At 38.3% G+C, this 18,812-nt stretch overlaps 1 protein-coding gene across 1 annotated transcript; it reads right to left on the bottom strand.

Annotated features, from left to right (window-relative positions):
* Positions 1–7,940: 7,940 nt before the first annotated feature.
* On the bottom strand, positions 7,941–16,958 carry LOC139135497 (ras-related protein Rab-7a). The gene is made up of 5 exons (XM_070702899.1): positions 16,825–16,958; positions 15,716–15,779; positions 12,167–12,293; positions 10,843–11,061; positions 7,941–10,005 (listed from the first exon to the last, which is right to left on the bottom strand). The coding sequence occupies exons 2-5, from the start codon at positions 15,766–15,768 to the stop codon at positions 9,787–9,789; spliced, it is 618 nt and encodes a 205-aa protein (XP_070559000.1). The 5' UTR covers positions 15,769–15,779; positions 16,825–16,958; the 3' UTR covers positions 7,941–9,786.
* Between the last annotated feature and the right edge of the window lie 1,854 nt (positions 16,959–18,812).

The following is an 18,812-nucleotide window of genomic DNA, read 5'->3' as shown; positions in this document are numbered from 1 at the left end:
TATTTGATTATAATGAGAATGCTAATGCGTCTGTCCCGGGGTGATACATAACCGTCTGGCCTAATCTTGTATGGAGGCGAATATCCCTATGTCAACAGGCCCGAGGATGCAGCACCTTGTGAAAGTGTGCGTGATGGACTCCTGTCGTCTGGCAAATGCCATGTTATAATAATGAGCTGTGACGACGCGTACATGAGTAGTAATAATAATAAGGTCAGGTGTTTTATGGTTGTCGACGTTGGCCTCGTTTTCAGTCGACGAGTAAGTTTGCTCCACGCTGCCAGGTAATTCGTGGTATGACTTGACGGTAACTTTCTAAACTCTTAAAAACGATAACACTCCATCAAGTAAGAGATGTTAGCTTTGCTGTGAACAGCGTAAGAAGTATGCAGTTATTGGATTGACTTTTCTTCCCGTGCATCATGGAGATGACGTGAATCTGAACGGCGATAGTAATTTTCTGAAGATATTATTTATCAACTCAACATCTTTTCGCTCAGAAATAGAAAGAACATTCCTGCAGCCTTGCTATGTTGTCAAGTAAAAAATGTCCTTGCTCTTTTGTAACAGTCCATTCGACCTCGATAGATATTACATATAATTTAAAAGTGACAATTTTTAATTTTTTTTTCGATTCGTGATTATCCGTTGTACTAATGACAGTTTTGGTCAATTTATCAGTAAAACTTCGAGCAGAATGCTTTCATAGAAATGACACATGAAAGTTTTGCAATATCATAACGTTCCGGAATTGTGTAATACCACTACAGAGATGCCGTTCCAAGCAAAATGATGGTGTAGACCGACCAACGAGAGCTGGTACCGGTTTAAACCGGTTTGAACCACAGAAAAGGCCAGTTGAATGATTTGGTTTAGCGAAGGGCTGTCGGCCATCATTCCAGGAATTATAATTTACGGAGACAGATAACACGGGAATGGTAATCAAGCAGATAAATGGACGAGAAAGCCGAACGACCAGCCTATTATCGTACTCATCGATGAAGGAAAAGCAAGCGGATATTGCCGCCAGCAAAATTATATCACCAACAACGAGATTTTTCCTCTTTATAAAATATCAATTTTTGTTTATTGCACTTGCCTGAGTGCCTCTCTACTGCATCATGCAAATTTTCAATAATAGCTTAGGAGCGGTACTAAGCCATACTAATAAGCAAACAGTCTTATCTGGTTGCCTAGGCAACCAACATGGGACTCAAAACCACAAGTCCTTGTATAGCTGTGCTGCTTCAAGCTGGTCTACCATGCATCATACCTGGCTCCGCATAGGTATTTACAAAACGATCGATAATGCCATGAAAAAATGAGATTCAAATTTTTTCCAATTTCCGATGTGGGCATAGAGATGCTGACATAATAGTTTAACTGTTTTGATGCCGATGACGCCAGTGGAAAGATGCATGCAGTTCGGCCTCCACATCTTACAGAGAAAAAAACAGGTCAAGCCTTCTCAATGGTCAGTGCTCGCTATTTGAACGCAACTTGACTTGATTTATTTCAAGGTAATTTCAATAGGGATCGTTGTAGTGGTTTTGTGACGCAAGCTCTCCTAAAAATAGCATTCTTCGTCTTCAAAGCCCATCATCTTCGTAAAATGTTGTATTGCTTTTCCCAAATAATACGATCATATTATTATTTGATATTTGGTTTGATATAACTATTGGAATTTGACTCTAAGATGAGGTTCTGGTAGATTACATCAATGTATCCCGTGGTGAGTCTAACAAGTTGTAGCCAATTTTCGAGACTCATCGTTGAAAAAAGGTGTTTACAGGGAGTCTCCATCAGGCGGGCAGTTTGTATTCCATAACGGGAAAATAAAAGGAATCTTCGGGCAACTTGGATGAGCCTACGCGGGCTTGCAGAAGATAATGTATTACTCTTCGAGAGCTGTCTAGCCAGTCGGTGTGTACGGCGCCCGTGATGACAGACATAAACGTGTTTTTGACACGATTATTTACCCCGGCCTCGTAGGCGACGTCAAGTGTGTTTAAAGGAAAGCATTCGGAGGGTAAGAGGGAAATTATGAAGCGGAGAGAGCAGGGGAGAACTTTTGTGATGAGGGTTGTAATGGGGAGAGCGGAAGGATACTATTGTGGACGAGATGTTGTGACTTTGCAAGGCGTAGTTGCGCGGCAGTTGCAAACTAGTACTGCTTTCACTTTCAGTCAAAGCGTTTGTTTGTCGACAATTGATAATGCAAGTTTAAAATACTTTTTTAGCAGCTTCTACACTTGTATAAACGCCTGGTTACAAGATTTTGGAGTCTGCTGTCCCTCTAATGTAGCTCGTAAAGACAGTTTCACTGTTTTTGTTGGATTAGAATACATCTCCAAAAGTATGGCAAAATAAAAAAGCACATTTTACGCGGTATATATATATATATATATATATATATATATATATATATATATATATATATATATATATATATATATATATATATAGTTCTGAAATCTACATACATACACATATGTATAAAAATCCAGTGGTAGCACGCATATTTATCGAGTCCTTATGTGATTTCGACTCCGTTTGAAGAGCAGAAAGTTGGAATTTTCATTACATTTGCCTGTGTTTGCTCGTATTCGCATATAAGTCATGATTGATCCACGGAGTATGATAGTCATGGATTACATCTAGATGTATCACGTCAACGTAGCGGCAACATTTAAATTTTACGACATACGTTATGACAAAAGTGTTTTGAATTTCACCAATCGCCCACTTACCTTGGATACAGTGTTTACATCGGTCGTATGGGTCCCGCACGCCCTTTGAGCACATTTCCGACGAGGCCCCCTCCGTTTAAATGACAGGCTTACAAACCGAACAAGTAGTCTTTTGATGGATGTTGAACACGACAGTCTGAATAGGTGTTGATATGTTGAATATAGGCATAGAGAAACATGGACAGAGTCGCAACGGGTATTGTTTAAGGCGTGAAGCGGTTACGTAACCCATCCATGTTCGCCTCGCCTCAGGTTGCTCTCGCCTCTCTTTTCCGAAGAGTGCCGACCATGAATCCTTCAGTAATTTTCGGATTTACGCCAATTGTTAAGCGAAAGTATGTTCGGCAAAGTTTGTTTTGTTGTTGTCGTGTGGTGCTGAGCAGAATTGACGTGCTGGCGAAAACGGGAGTGTTTTGAGCTTCAGGAAAATGAGTTTTACCGTTTTAAAAATTCCTCTCATATTTTTATGAATATATAATGAGTGTGTTTGAACCAAATTTGAAAGTCTTTTATCGATACTGTCTGGTTTTACTCAATGGTTTACGGTCAGTCATACCCTCTTTTACACGTGCGTCAAGGAAGGATATGTTTATGAAACTGCTGGCGTGTTATGTTTTGATTGGCGTGAAGCAGTGTTTCTGGCCTGAGAGCTCACAAAGTAACTTTGGTTGCTACGCGACTGGCAGTACGATGCCATCTCGTCGCATTTTTCGCATAATCTCGTGTAATTATCAACCACAAACAAAGCCTCCAAAAAGTTAAACACCTTTGGAGCTCATTTTAATATGAAAAGCCAATAGTCTACCGAGACGACCATGGAACAAAAGGCATGCAAGCGTTGCGACTCTGTCCATGTTACTCTGTGATATAGGCAAGGACTTTTAGGTACTAGTCATATTGAATCTCTCGAGGTTGACTTGGGCCTAATTGAGTTTCTTTGGTGTGTATTTTACCGGATAGAACGTATAACTTGAAAAAAACGAACGAATGACTGACATGCTCAAAAGTCACCTTCCAATTGATCCACTTTCAATACCAGCCACTGCAGCTGTAGTAATAAATAGCATATATACGCGTCGGTATCCTGTCCAGGAATTTGGTTGAGATTAAAATGGTGATGGCGATGTCGATGAACGACGACGACGATGATGATGATGGCATCCTGAAACATCATGGAAGATGGTCGCCATAATGGCGAGATAAAGAAAACGGTGATATAATTTCCGATAATTACAAGAACTATGCTAATGAGCTGAACATTGTTCTCACCAATAGACTATAGCGGACCGTACAGGGAGATTAATATGGTACTGGCCATAACTTCCATATTAACATTAACACATTTCATAATTCGTTCTAAGGATACATTCATTTTTTCTTGACATGATTATACATAGCGATGAGAAACAGAGACAATGCCCCTATGAAGTTTGTAATTCATATTTTTCACCATAGCACTTTATAGAAGACAAGAACCATATCATTGGAATTTCAAAAGAATGAAGTATTTATTGATTATTTAATGATGGTGTGAAAATCTACTTTTCCAATGGATGTTTTTATTTGAATGGTTCAAACTGCAATGAGTTAAGTTGCTCACTTCCAAGGAGGGCTATTCCGCTTTGTATAGGTAGGATAAGGATAGGGGCATAAAAAACTTGTAATTCTTTACTCAACGGTCCCTCAACATAGGTGTTTGCCCGAGAGACTTTCTACGTCTGCTGTCAGCTCAAGACAGCAGAAGTAAATTGTCAAAAGTGACACGTGTCCACTTCTAAATGGGGGGGGGGGGTGGCAGCAAAGAAAAGTGTTCGTGCACATGGAAAAGGGGTTCTTAACTCGCAGTTTCTTTGCATGCGGGCGGGGAAAGGGTAGGCGGTTATCTCTTTCTATGCTCAGCATACAACTTGAACAAAAAAGCAAGCTGCTAGGAATGGAGTTTGATTCGATTTTTGTCCGAGTATTGAATGGGAAAAAAAGACGGGGCGGGATAGCCGGGTGAAATCCTGGTGAGGAGTGGGTAGACTGGAAACTTGTAGGCGAGATTTTCAAATCGTAGCTTGAGGGCGTTTGCGAAGTGTTCACTTTCGCTTCCGAAGTAAAATGTTAAAAGAACAAAATCGTGCCTTTCTTTATCTCCTTTCTTTAAACTTTCCCTTGACATGGATTACTACCTACAACCTGTGCAAGGAGAAAATATTCATAGGTAATGGCGTGACACGCTTAATCAGTCGTATAGAGCTCATCGCCATCGTAGGTTTGCCACGATGCATATATTTTGCTGGTGCCGATCTTTGTACACCTGTACATTCATTATCGCTGCTTATGGTCGTATTCTTTGGCATATAATGTTTATAGTTTCACCGGAGACGTCGTTGGTACATGAGTACCATTTTCATGATTCCTGTACAATTAATTTCGAAAACTCGAAATTTCCGGACAAATATCTATTTTTGCATATTAATGATGAATCTCTGGCGTCATCACGAACTAGGGATGTAATAGAGCTGTCCCACACTGTTATTAGCTTCGGCGAAAACGTATAATGGCGAGAAAATAGAACAAAGCATAGCATGGATGTGAGATAGCTGCAGTATAGTACAGTAGCTCGAGGTGTTGTCTGCGTTGTGAGTCGGACGACAGAACTATAGTTTTGCCGTCCGACCACAGGGTACTCTCAGACTGGCTCCTTGTTTGTTTGTTTGTTTGTTTATTCGTGTTTGTTTACTTGTTACGTATGGTTATTTCCAGATACAACAAAAGACAAATAAAGAGTTGTATTTGCGTTCATGTTTGTCAATGGAGAAAGGTTTTTTGTTTGCTTGTTTACAAGTATAGTCAATAAACGATACTTTTAAAAAGTTTCTAATACAATCCCACATATGAAATAAAGCATACCCCTCCCTTGCCACCACTCTTTCTAAATACTCACCCTTTCTAATAATAATCTGCACAGATAAATACATCCATCAGGTGTCTTGCAGTCACAGTTCGACGACCAAAAGGGCAGTAGGATGATTGAAGTATTGAAATGTCCGGACGAGATCTCAGTAATCTTTTGCCACTTGAGGGCGGTATTTCTCGTCCGCTCACAGCTCAACAAAGGTGAACGCCAGTGCCAGGGAAGCACAGGCGCTCCTTAGCTGGGTCGTCTGCTAAGTAGATCGATTTTCGGATCGATTTATCGATCCCGTAGTCGATATGCCCGTCACTGCAACCTAAACAGTGGCGGGCATATCGACTACGGGATCGATAAATCGATCCGAAAATCGATCTACTTAGCAGACGACCCAGCTAAGGAGCGCCTGTGTGAGTATGGTGCAGCGGACTGCAGCACTGCCGTGAGCGTGGGTTAAACTTGTAGCGTTTCCCGGGTGTTTAATGACGCGACGCGACGCCAGCGACGCCGCGACGCTTTGTTTCAATACATCGTACGTGTTGTTTTTATATCGCGACCATTCATTGAAGTCATGGACGTAGCAGTTAAAAGCTATGCTTTCTTATTTAACCTTATCATTAATGCCAGTACAACATGATAAAACACGGCAAGAACCAAGAACTGGATTTGGGAAAAAGTTGGCGGGCACACGGTCCCTCGACCGTGAGCAGCATTGTTAATGCTGCTCACGGTCGAGGGACCGTGTGCTGCATGCTCTACGATGTATGGCATTTTTTTTGTAATCGCAAGCTATCATCAACTCAGTCTTCGCGCCTTTGCAGATACAAAAGCTCCCTTCCTCAATTATCTGTTCCTCGACCTCTAGTAGTAGTAGCTCCATGTCGAGACTAAATCCTTTATCAATGTTTGGGTTTCCTCTATGAAATATTTGCCTAAGTTGGGCTGCTATGTCTAAAATAACCTCAGCTTTCTTTTTTTGATCAAATTTTGCCAGGAGCTGATACCAAATATTATGTTCACGGTTTTCAAAACTGTCTTCTAACGCATCATTTTAGTTGATATAGATCATATCAGGTCGCAGCCTAAAAAATCCACTCCAAAGACACAGAATTATAGGTTTCCCCTAGTTTGAACAAATTTTTTGGCCTAGGTCGTCCCTTCTGTAAAATTTAAAATCAACATATTTTATCACAATTTGGACATATCTTAGTAAGGTCATCTCTGTGAACCAGTATACCGAATATCAAAGCTGTCTGACAAGCAGTTTTGACACATTTTCAAAATTTTTCGACCAAAAATGACAAAAATTGCCTTAAAAATACAAACTCGCATATTTCATCACAGTTTGAACAAATCTGACCTAGGTCATCCCCAGGGGCCTGCTTACCAAATATCAAAGCTGTCTCACCAGCAATTGGGAAGAATAATTTTGACCAAATTTGCATGTTCTCAACAAAATCATCAAAACACAAAACGAGTGTTTGCCATAATCATGTCATGCATCTACACACCGAACACTAAATCTTTAAGTACTGCAGTTCTCAACGTATTTCAGTGGATGGACATCCTCACAAACCAACATACATACATAATGAGCGACACCGGACGGATACTCATCTAAATAGCTTCTATAGACTAAATATATAGTCACATGGTATGTCCTTTTGGCACCGATACAGGCAAAAAGCTGCTTACAGGTTATAAACTTTACAACTGTTACCCAAACAGGTAATAGTTTTGACAACAGTTGCCTGGACAAGATTCACACTATCCTTAATGCAAGCACTATCTCCCTCTCAGGGAAACAGGTATGGTAAAACATAATGACAAGTCAATATGCACACGCTGTTCCAAAAGCTGCATGACTTGTACATAGTCTATGAACTGGTCACATTTTCTAACCACATGAAGTGTCGCACACCCTCTGCGACAGAGTGGCACCGTCAGTTTGTGGACAACGAGCGACTTTCACTCAGGGAGTCCTGTAGAATGTGGGTGATGCAATGTCTGTCCTGTAACCTCACAATGTCTTGTTAAACTCACATACCTTGATATTCTCTTCTTTTTTTAACAGCTACGTGAGTGCAACTGTCAATTTGTATTGTCTGATTACTGAATAAAGTACTACCATGTACTATAACTGCTGTATCAAAAACATCCTGTGAACAGCTACCGGTATAGAGTCTTTTTTCAAGCATTCACGTAATACATTGTGGTGAAAGAAATTTCCATTATTCAAAGGATGAAAATCTTTCAAAACAGCTGCATATAGAATGTAAGAATTCCAACACTTGTTTTTTTTTAATTTAGATTGATTTATTTTGACATACATTTAGGGTAATGAAGATTACATAGGCATAGGTGGCTGTATAATCTCTGCTCAGTATTATGGGATGTGAAATGACCTTTGATCCCAAGTGATCTGAGCATCATCCTTGTAATGACTCACGCCCTGACCACCATGACTTATACGCTGAAATCATCACAAGGGGTGGGGTCTGGGTCAGGTCGGGTCAGATTCGGTCGAGGAAGAAAACTGAAGCGGACCTGTGGCAAAATATTTCATATCCAGTCAAAAAATCTACAATAGGATCAATGAAGTATGAGCTGGTAACAGTGACACTTTTACAGATGAAATGATATGCATTATCACAGGAGGAAAACAAGTTTTACAATTTAACTAAATACTCATGCTAACCAGATGCAAATCTGAAAAATAAATGATACAGTACCGAGAAAAACAGACCAACCTCAGTGGATAAAAAATAACGGGAGAAGTAATTAACAAGATAAATGGAAGTAAATACAAGTTCCAAATCCTTTCTAAAAAGATCACATTTTTTTTTTTAGGGGGGGGGGGTTACATTTTCTAAATCTGTCGGCTACATTAGTGAACATGGACACAGTATATCACAGGAAAGTGCCACTGCATTGTAATATCTGCACTCAAAAAGCACAATGATTACCGGTACACAGCTTTTAAATGTAACAAACTAGGAAAAAAAAAATTGCCACTTCTCAGTATATGATATCAATAAAGCATCTGGCAGAACTTGTACATTTCATATGTAACGAATGTATATTAAGCAGCAAAGCAGTGCATTTACATTTTATAATGGAGCAAGTGAAATTAACTTGGTCACAAATTTTTCTTTTTATAAAATTACAATATCAGAGGTGTTTGATATATGATGAGCATACTTTTCTTGCTGTTAGTGACAGGTAGAAAACAAAAAATAAGAAAAAACAAATAACTTCTTTTCAAGTTCCACTCATATCAGCTGAAGGGTTTTACACCCTTGCTGACAGTTTACATATGCACATTCCTTTTGTTCCATGATTTTGAAACGAGATTTGATATTCTAGGATAACAAGCTTTCTACAGGCTGAATCTCCCAACCCATCATGCAAATTATATTTCTGCTCTTTTTTTTTTAATTATCTCAGTAATCATGTTGTTGTTACAACATGGGTTTGTGATTACATTTTTTTTCTCAACACGCTCCTGACAGACATCTGAGAGGAATCGTTTGAAGATGACAGACATTATTTCTGCTTACATGGCTTCTAGGTTTCACCTATTGGCACTTACTGAATATGGGTGATATCAATGTATTGCGGTTAATGCAGTGCAAATCCTCTCGAGTAATATCAATATATTTTTCAAACTTTACATTGATGGATTTGAAGTTAGAACGCACACTGAATGTATCTCTCCAGTGCATGCTTGTTATTTTTTTCCCCCACTGTTTGGATTTTGGACCCTGTTTTGCAGACGCGTTCTCCCAAGCGCAATGGGGTTATGATCAATACTAAATCAAAGCTGAGGTACAATGAACGGCCATGTCAACAGAAATAAGAACTACAAACTAGTTCATTTCCTTTGTGTCTCTTTATCAAAGCATTGACTTTTTTAAACTAAAATCCTGTCTTTTGCCGGATAGTTCAAAGAAAACAAAATTGTACATGCTACACAACACCTCCAGGGTTACAGATGTTTTTTTTTTGCCCAACATCTCTAGAAATGGTTAGTCTTATTACAAGACCAGCAAAACCCATCAAACTTTTCCCTGAAGAATCCAGCTTACATTCTGCAAATTCTGAGTACACATAGAAATGGACCTTCGAAGGTAATTTTTAACACCCGCATGAGTCTGATTTGGGTTTCTGGTCTGGATTGAGTTTGATTTGATCTGGGAATTCCTGGTACAAATCAGAATCTGTTTCTTGCATCAGCGCGTTCTTTGCAATAGTTTGGAAGGCCTGCTCGACATTGATGCTCTCTTTTGCACTCGTCTCAAAATACGGAATGTCATTTTTGCTGTGACACCACGCCTGGGCCCGCTTGGTTGAGACCTGAAATGATACACATTTTGATAAATATTAAACGACTAGTCACGACCAGTTAAATGTGATTGCAAAGAATCAATAATTCTGTATCACAACACAGCAGATGAGATTTGATATTGCTGAAAAGAAAAATCAGCTCTTTTAATCAACATACAGTCACTGACACGGATGATATAATCAAGGACTCATTATTGAGAATTAACACTGGAACACAAAAACACAGAATCAATGTCAAATTGTTGATGATGAATAAAGGACAGATCAGCAACAGAGTCAACGCATTTCATTGACAAATTCTGGGCTGGATTTCCTGAGCAAAACTGTGTGCCAGATGGGAACACAAATTTTCCAATTGCGTACCATTTTCTACTCACAGATACAGAACTAAATCGTCACAACCAAACTGCTTGACGACAGTGATCTGAGAACTGGCCATAACCATAAGAAGTATTGCAAATTCATTTGTGATATTTATGAGAGACAGAACACAGACTGGATGTGTGTGCTCTACACTCAAATTATGAACATACTCAATATTCTGTAAGTAGGACTTGTGGTCAACTTTTCCAAACAAGAATTTGTTATCAAAAGAGTGGCTGGACCCATACACAGTGTATATGGGGTTGCAGGATCCACCTTGTCAGTACCAGACTTTGATTCATCTCTGCTGTTTTCATAGGGTTGGTGGACCCACATAGGCACATGGGTCATAGGGGTGAATCTAGTCGCTCAAATAATAGATGTACAAGACACTATTGGAATCACTTGAAGATTGACTGTTTCCACTGGAGGACTTTTGTTATGTGTTACAGACTCTCATCAGTAGCAAATTCAAATACTCACCGCTCTGTTTTCAAGATCTATTTTGTTGCCAAGGACGACGAATGGGAAATTTTCTGGATCACGAGGACTGGCTTGTATTAAGAACTCATCCCTCCAACTATCCAGGGACTTGAATGTGTTGGGCATTGTAACGTCAAATACAAGTACGCAGCAGTCGGCTCCTCGGTAAAAAGCAACTCCCAGACTCTGAAACCTCTCCTGTCCGGCTGTGTCCCATATCTGAAATCCATGACAGTACACAATGTTATTTTCCTGGGAAGAAATTTGAATGTCAACTTATCTGACGCACTCTCTCATGGAATGTGAACCTTTCCTAGACAGCCTCAGAAACATTCCAATAATCTGCTGTATATTACACATATCACGCAAACTACAAGAAATTTCAACAAGACTTGAAACATTCTTCAGTAGGTATAGCAAAATGCTACACTGTACTCTCAGTTAGACATTAACATTTCACATTTTTGAACTGTCATTTAGGGAGGGGGTTTTGATGTAAATGACGGAATTTTGTTTCTTGAACTTATGCTACAACTTGAGACAATCCCTTACAAGGTCAAATTTTTTTAGTCATTTTACATAATTTTGATCAATTTTAGTGACAGTCACAAAGGCATCGAAACAGTAACAGAGGAATGGGGAATACTTTATGGGTAACTTACTCTATGTTCAATTTTTGACATTGTTTCCCCTTTAAAGCAGGTACATACTGTCATACAATAAGAGAATGGTTGAAAGACCTTTGAACTGTAGCCAAGGTCAGTCAGCTGATTGAAATAGCTTTGTTACAGCAATGCCCCTATGCTATGTCATTTCAGACTTTGGACCATAGGGGACGGTAACCCTTGACTTCAAACTGTCTCACATCGTGGCCAAGCTGTCAAAATTGGCTTTTAAATGAATTCACAACTGTACATACCAAAAATATCATTATCATCAAACATGTTAACAAAATTCCAGCAGTCTGCAATGGTTACGTAACAGAGCTATATCAACCACTTTTGAAAGCTAGTTTCTCTCTCCATTTATGTTGCTGTATGAGCAACTTGCAGCACATCTAATACTGGGCTCTGTCAACACAAGCTCTCCTTGATCAACCACTTTTTTCAAATCACATCAAATTGAAGACAGAATAATTTCGCACTTATCATAACACCTTCAACCTTGTTTTTATTCCAAAAATTCTGAATCAACATTGCCAGGCACACACCGCAGTATTGATATTTCTTTGCACAGGCCGATGACTTTGACAAAGTTATATCAGTACTGTACAAACAAGTCACATGAGTAATCAGCTGTTCAATACGGAGGTGAACGGACTTACCTGCATAGTAACCAGCCTGTCATCTACCATGACTTCTTTCGTGAGGAAATCAGCCCCAATTGTAGCCTTATATTGATTACTAAATTTCTTGTTTACATACTGGTTCATGAGTGATGTCTTGCCCACTCTGAAAGGTAGATCACATGACAAAATTAAAAGTGTGTAAGTTACCCATAGGCAAATTCTCATGCGTTCAGTCTTCAAGTATGCATTGTCTACATTTTATACTCATTCAAACTAGATTGAACAGTTCAGTTACAGCACATGACAAAGGCATATCACACCAGTAAATCATGATGCCTTATTTTCATGGAGATTTAGTTTCACTATTTTGATGTTTGAGACATTTCATAGGGATTTAAGTTCACAGTTTTTTTGCCGGTAAAACAATAGATTCTGTTGTTATTTAACATTTTCCCTGTGACATTTTAATGTAGAAGATTTTGTGTATTAGTGAAATTAAATCCCAGTGAATAATTAATACTTTTACAGTACTATGTTTAAGGGAAGAGGAAAGTTCCAGAATAAATAATCAAAATTTCTTTTTGCATCTTTGCTAGATGAAAAATCACAACCAGCAATCTTTGTACACAGGACATTACAACTTACTACAATATCTCTCCTCTCATGGAGTGAGTTTCATGTTATGTTCACAGTGAGTTTGTTTCATGTTATGTTCACAGTGAGTTTGTTTCATGTTATGTTCACAGGAACTCTTATCGTTAGCATCATTCAAGCCTTTGCTTTTAGCATTTGTCTGTATTAGCAGCTGTTTTCGCGTAAATCTTACAACGATTGAGATCCAAACCAAGGTGTTGCGAACAAGCAAGTAACAGTGTTTGTGAGTATTTTCATTGCAAGATTTGCGCCTATGATTGTCACTTTTTTCTCTGAATATACCAAACTTGGCCCAGTCCCTGGAAATCAGTTTGTGACAACTGGCTGTTCTTCCTTGTTTTATCAGTAGAAACGAAACAGAAATCAAAGTGACTGTGGCATATTCCGTAACGTAAGGGGCTTATAAAATCCGATGAACATTTTCTTCTGACAGCTGTCTGTGTGGCTAGTTTACATCAGCGTTTACCAAAGTTGAAAACAGTCAATCGAAATGATGGCATCGATATGCATGAATTAAATATATCTTTATTTTTTTTATTTTTTGCCAACATGATTGCAAAAGCAAGGTGGCATCATCCCATGACAAGTTTTCTTCCCTCGAATCTGGTTTAAGTGAATTCTTCTGTGGAAGTTTCAAAGGAAGTGTGTACACTTCCTTATCAAAGTTCACCTAACATGGCACACAGTCAAAATAGCCCTCTACTTTCAGAAACTCAATCTATTCCCTCACTTCACACAAAGGTTAAGAGACTCAATATTGCACTAGTTGCAGAAAATGAGTTTCTTTACTTCAAACTAGCCAGTCCAATTATAAGTAATGCCAAATTACATGGGTTGAGAGGTTAACAAAGAACATATGAATTTTCATAACACACTATGAGAGCCGCACCTCTGAGACGCTTCACTCATTTCATCAAAGTTTACAATTTCCTGTGTTATATTTCCTTTTCTTTCAAAAGCAGTGAAAAACATTGATACCTGTTCTCTCCAAAAATTCGTAAAAACATCATTATTTATCGAGTATCTCTTTTTCTTTCAAATGACAAAATATTAACATTTCCTGGATGAAGTTTTACCCAGAGTTTACACTGTCACAGTGTCAGGTAAACATACTAAGACCTTACAGAGGATGTGAAACTAATGTATTTAATATGATAACCTGAATCTTGTTCATATTCTTTCAAAGGTTCAGCATCTATCCTTTCTCTATAATTTACAGACCATTTTTCTACTCTCTGTTAGACATCATTTGACTGGGAAAATTTAATCATGGTGTGCAAAAGTTTTCCTTCCTTGAAGGCTCCAAGTCATTTTCCACTTTGGTAAAACCAAACCAACTGTTTTATGCACAGTTAAAATGGGAAATAAAGGTGACAAGCTTTATCACCTGCCATTTTAATGAGTTTTCTTCATCAGAGTTGACTGCCATGCCAACAACCATATATTTAATCATGTTGCCATGCCAACAGACAAGTGTTCAAGTATCTATCTGTTTATGTATCTATCTGTATGTCATTATTTACAACTATAAGATAAATTATTCATGTCTAGATTTAGAGTTCAGTCAACTGCTAGTATGTAACATGCTTTAAGAAGTTTCAAGGAAATTCCCTTGTTCGTGCATACCATTTCATAATGGTTAAAATTCAGTGGCAAGAAACTATTGTCTATGCTGTTGACAGTTTTGCTGTAACTGACAGCAGCACTGACAACAAACTGCGATAGCACAAGGGGTTTTATAACTGTGATATGCCCACCCAACATTTCAAATTGGCATCTTTTAGAAACATCATTTTTGCATATCATAATCATTTGTACGTTTTGTTACTTTACTGGTAAGCAAATACTTGAGAATATAAGTTTGGTAAACAAACACAACAATCCATTTATCCCATATCCTTCTTTGCACTTCAATGCAATTTAATTTTCACATGGAAACTTGTTTTTTTCATCCTGTTTTGTTATGGATCTAATACACACAAAATAATGAATCTGAAAACTATATACCTCAAATTTCTACCACACAAAACAATGAATGTTTATAGTTCTTTTCTGCTCTACAGCTATTTCTGATAGAAAAAAACAGTAGTTCATGAGTGTCTAACTCTGAGACTCAAGGAATAAATTACAAAGTCATGCATATTCTGATAAACACTTTTAAACATAAAAAGTTAGACATGATTTTGCTAAATTAACTGCAATCACGCAGTACACATCATGAAATGCAATCTTAGATCATCTGTATGGCACGGTTAGGATTCTACATCTCTGTGGCTGTAAACTGTTATGGGACTAAGAGTTTGCACTGTGCACGGTTAAATTGGCCTATCCTATTAGTCCTGTGCTCCAAGTTAAACGGTATTACAGCTGTAAAACAATAACATACTAAAGACTGAACAGCTCTGAATGAAGCAAAACATGATAACATCTCTCAATATATCTCCTCATAAGTCTTTCCAACCTTTTATTTTTCTTGACCACATTCATTCTAAGTACTTGCAGTTTGTGCAATTATGAATTTTTTGGTGCTCTATTTGCCAGTTTAGCCAAAACCAATAAAATATTGACACATAGATTTTTGAAAAGTGCACTTATTAACACTGACAACAGAGCCCTGTTATCATTGACATTCTTGATAACAGTGCCAAGGAACATCTTCATGCTTTTGCAAAAACCTGTTTCCCTGCAATACAGTTTTGTACTTAACAATATTTGTTCTTGCATTCAGATGCATCATCATCATTTATTTGTTGCTATAATAAACAAACTAACGGTAGTGCCGTTTTGAGTTGCAGTCACAACATTGTATGCACAGCATCAGCCTCTCAGAAGCAAGCCTAATTGGCTAGTAGTACTGACTTACCATCTTGAGATTTTGTTAGCCAGTTTTGCTCAAGACAAGTATCAGCCAGACAAAAGTGCCATACTTACCCACTGTCCCCAAGTATAATAACTTTCAGCAACACCTTCTTTCTTGACGACATCCCTGCTACTTCTGTGGGACCAAAGGTTAATCACATGATGGCTTTTAGAAAGTGTACACAGTACAGGGAATATGAACAGGGCAGCATATTAAACATGGATTCACCAGTGAGCAACATATGGGTCATGAATATGTGAGTCATGCATATGAACTTATGAAGGATTCTATGTAGATCTCCTAAACCCTGTTTTGCACACACAGATTTCTATTTGAACATGTAAATCACATGGTTGCATCACGGAAATATGCATTTAACTGTAATACTCAATTGTTCTGTCCTTCACTCAGAGCAGAACAATACTGTGAACTCGGGCGGGGGAGACTGAGGGGTGACATTGAGCCATCAAATTGATAACAGTGAGCTCGCGGTCAAACCCGTAAATAATACACCAATTTCAACAGTAGTGCCTTTACTGCAAAAAAAGAGAATCGCCTTCAGCTGTACAGTTTGTTCAGACAGAAAAACTCTACAAAATTTCTTCGAGCGACTGCGTCAGCTGTGGACACACAGCTCATTCACACTTCCGGGTCATTCACATACAGGCGTGTATATGCGGTGAAACGTTGCCCAGGATGCGCTACTCTGAAGACTTTGCATCGTGTCACTGAATGGTTTTTAAATGGACGAAAGTTACTGTGTACTCTCTTGCAATGACTTTCATACGGTTCGGTTTAAGACTCCATCAAATTGACCTGTACTGAATACGCAATGACGTTCACGTTGAAAGTGACCAGTCACTGAAATGACCGGGAAAATTCTGGCACGGACGACTTTACCAAGCCAACAATAATTTGATTTACTTCATAGTTATCCGTCCAAAGTGTAATTACTTATTCACAAGATTCGTTGATATCACCGAGATATAGAACATTTTTCTTGTCATTCATTTGAGAAACCTTGCGCATATTCCTACCGGGCGTCACACGTCAAGCAAATGATTTTTATGTATATAGGAGACCCTCTTTTGTAAGGCATTTATCGTTGTTAAAGGACTAGGGATTTTTCGAGTGCTTCCACAATTATAACTAGTGATTGTTAAATTTAAATCACACCTACCTTTACCTACAAATTCAGTTTAGAGGGTAGAAACAGCTCAAATCAATGGTTCGTCGTGAGATCTAACAAATCCACGAAGGGAGGTTTCAAGATGGCGTAATGCATATGATAGGTCACGAGACCAGTGACGTCATATCATACCCATCATGCCGAGCACAGTCACTTGACGGTGACGAGTCTACAGCATTGGTACTGTATGTACTGTGCTAACCTGTGGGGTCGGGCTCTTCAGCTCCTGTGACGTCACCGATACTCAGAAAATTATCAAATTCTGTTTATAGCTATACTTTTGTAGCTTGAATTAAGAAATCGGCATAATTTCTATGTTCATCATTGGTCGCTAGTCCTACATTTTCAGGAATAGCTCCAAATGAAAAGTAACTCTTGTGAAACTACAATATTTTGACAGTCGTGTGTGAGATTTTTTGGACAGGTACTTGTGTACCACATGTCAGAGGCATATGAAAAACAAAACAAAACAAAAAAACAAAAACAAAAGACCAAAAAATCCCCGAACTTTAAGATAAAAGTAACTTTAAAAATATTCATGTGTAAACATGAGAATTTGAGTTTTGTCAGCAGTCTAATGAAAATTGATCCCCCTGTATACTTAATGTTGTATTAACCTGGGCGTATGAACAATATTCAGTTTTTCACATTGGCACAGTTTCACACTAAATGCAATTTTAATAAATTGAACAGGGACTAGATAACTGATGGGATAATGTTCCCGTCAGTTGTAAGAGACGAAACAATGCTGAGCATATCAAGCTGGGGGGTTGGGGGTGTGGACGGAGAGTGGATTATTGCAGCCTTGGCCAATTAATGCTTCAGCATTGAATTTTAACACAGGTGTTTCAGAAACTGCAAAATGGTTACCAGACCCCCAAAATACATGCTTGTTTCTTGTTCAAATTCTCTCACAAACATGATGCAGCTATGTGTAATTTATTTTAGAATTTTTATGTTCACATGATCAAACTTCTGCCATGAATTTATATAATTAAATGATAATTCTGACTGTCAACAGAATGACATTGACATTGAAAATTCACTTTTCCAAGCTGTGTAGTGCACACATGTACTCCTTTGTGCTGTGGGCAGTACACTGGCATGTTTGCACTTTGATACTTTCTAAGCTGATGTCAAAAAAATGCTGATGTAGCTGAGCTGAAAACAAACCCCTTCCTTTTTAAGCCTAACTCTGCAATTTTCATTTTGTTCTTGACATGAAGTTAAAGGGACAAAGTCGGCCATTTTTCATGCATTTTGTTTGATAGAGATGCTACTTACTTTGTTTGACATGTTGAAAGATACTGAGTGAATTGGTGACCATGCATATATTCGACTTTGGTTTTGGGCACGATACATGAAACCATCGTGAAAATGAATTCATTTTCGCGATGGTTGCATTATTTATTGAGATTTATTGAGATTGAGATCTGGTTGCAAGAGCTCAGTATTCACCATTTCTGGATTTTCTGTGATACATAATCAAAGTAGATTGATTAGAAATTCCATAGTTGCAACATTTGTCAACCATGAGGTACTTTGGTGCCGAATACTAAAATCATTGGCCAAAATGGGATTGTGATTTGACTCTTGAAAGAAAAGAATGATAAACTTCAGTATTTTGAAAGAATTTCTTAGCCTTCAATAATGAAAGGACACAGTGACTGCTAAGCATTTTATGTAAAGCCCTTTCTCTATCTGCCTCTTCTCTTTGCTTGTGGTGAACACTTATCATTGAAAGACACATCTTTAAGTCTCTTGATTAGGGATAGGAAATTTGACATTGTTTGAAACAAAAATCTGTACTTCATTTCCCACAAACTGAACTTTCTTGCAGCTTTGCTTTATTCATTTACATCAACATTCAAATTTGTGCAGATAGCATAGTGTGTTGCTGTCATCAGTCCCTTTTATGGAATTGACAACGTTTTGAAAAAGTGTGGTCACGGATCCACATAGTAGTATATGTGTATATT

This window comes from Ptychodera flava, chromosome 6 (assembly GCF_041260155.1).
Source record: "Ptychodera flava strain L36383 chromosome 6, AS_Pfla_20210202, whole genome shotgun sequence".
In the NCBI taxonomy this organism is placed as follows: domain Eukaryota; kingdom Metazoa; phylum Hemichordata; class Enteropneusta; family Ptychoderidae; genus Ptychodera; species Ptychodera flava.
This window is presented reverse-complemented; position numbering and strand designations above follow the sequence as displayed.

Coding starts and splice junctions, on each gene's coding strand:
- LOC139135497 (XM_070702899.1), bottom strand. CDS start 15,768: ATGTCGTCAAGAAAGAAGGTGTTGCTGAAAGTTATTATACTTGGGGAC. Junction 11,062..12,166: donor ACAGGCTGGTTACTATGCAG/GTAAGTCCGTTC, acceptor CATGGATTTCAG/ATATGGGACACAGCCGGACA. Junction 10,006..10,842: donor TAGATCTTGAAAACAGAGCG/GTGAGTATTTGA, acceptor GTATCATTTCAG/GTCTCAACCAAGCGGGCCCA.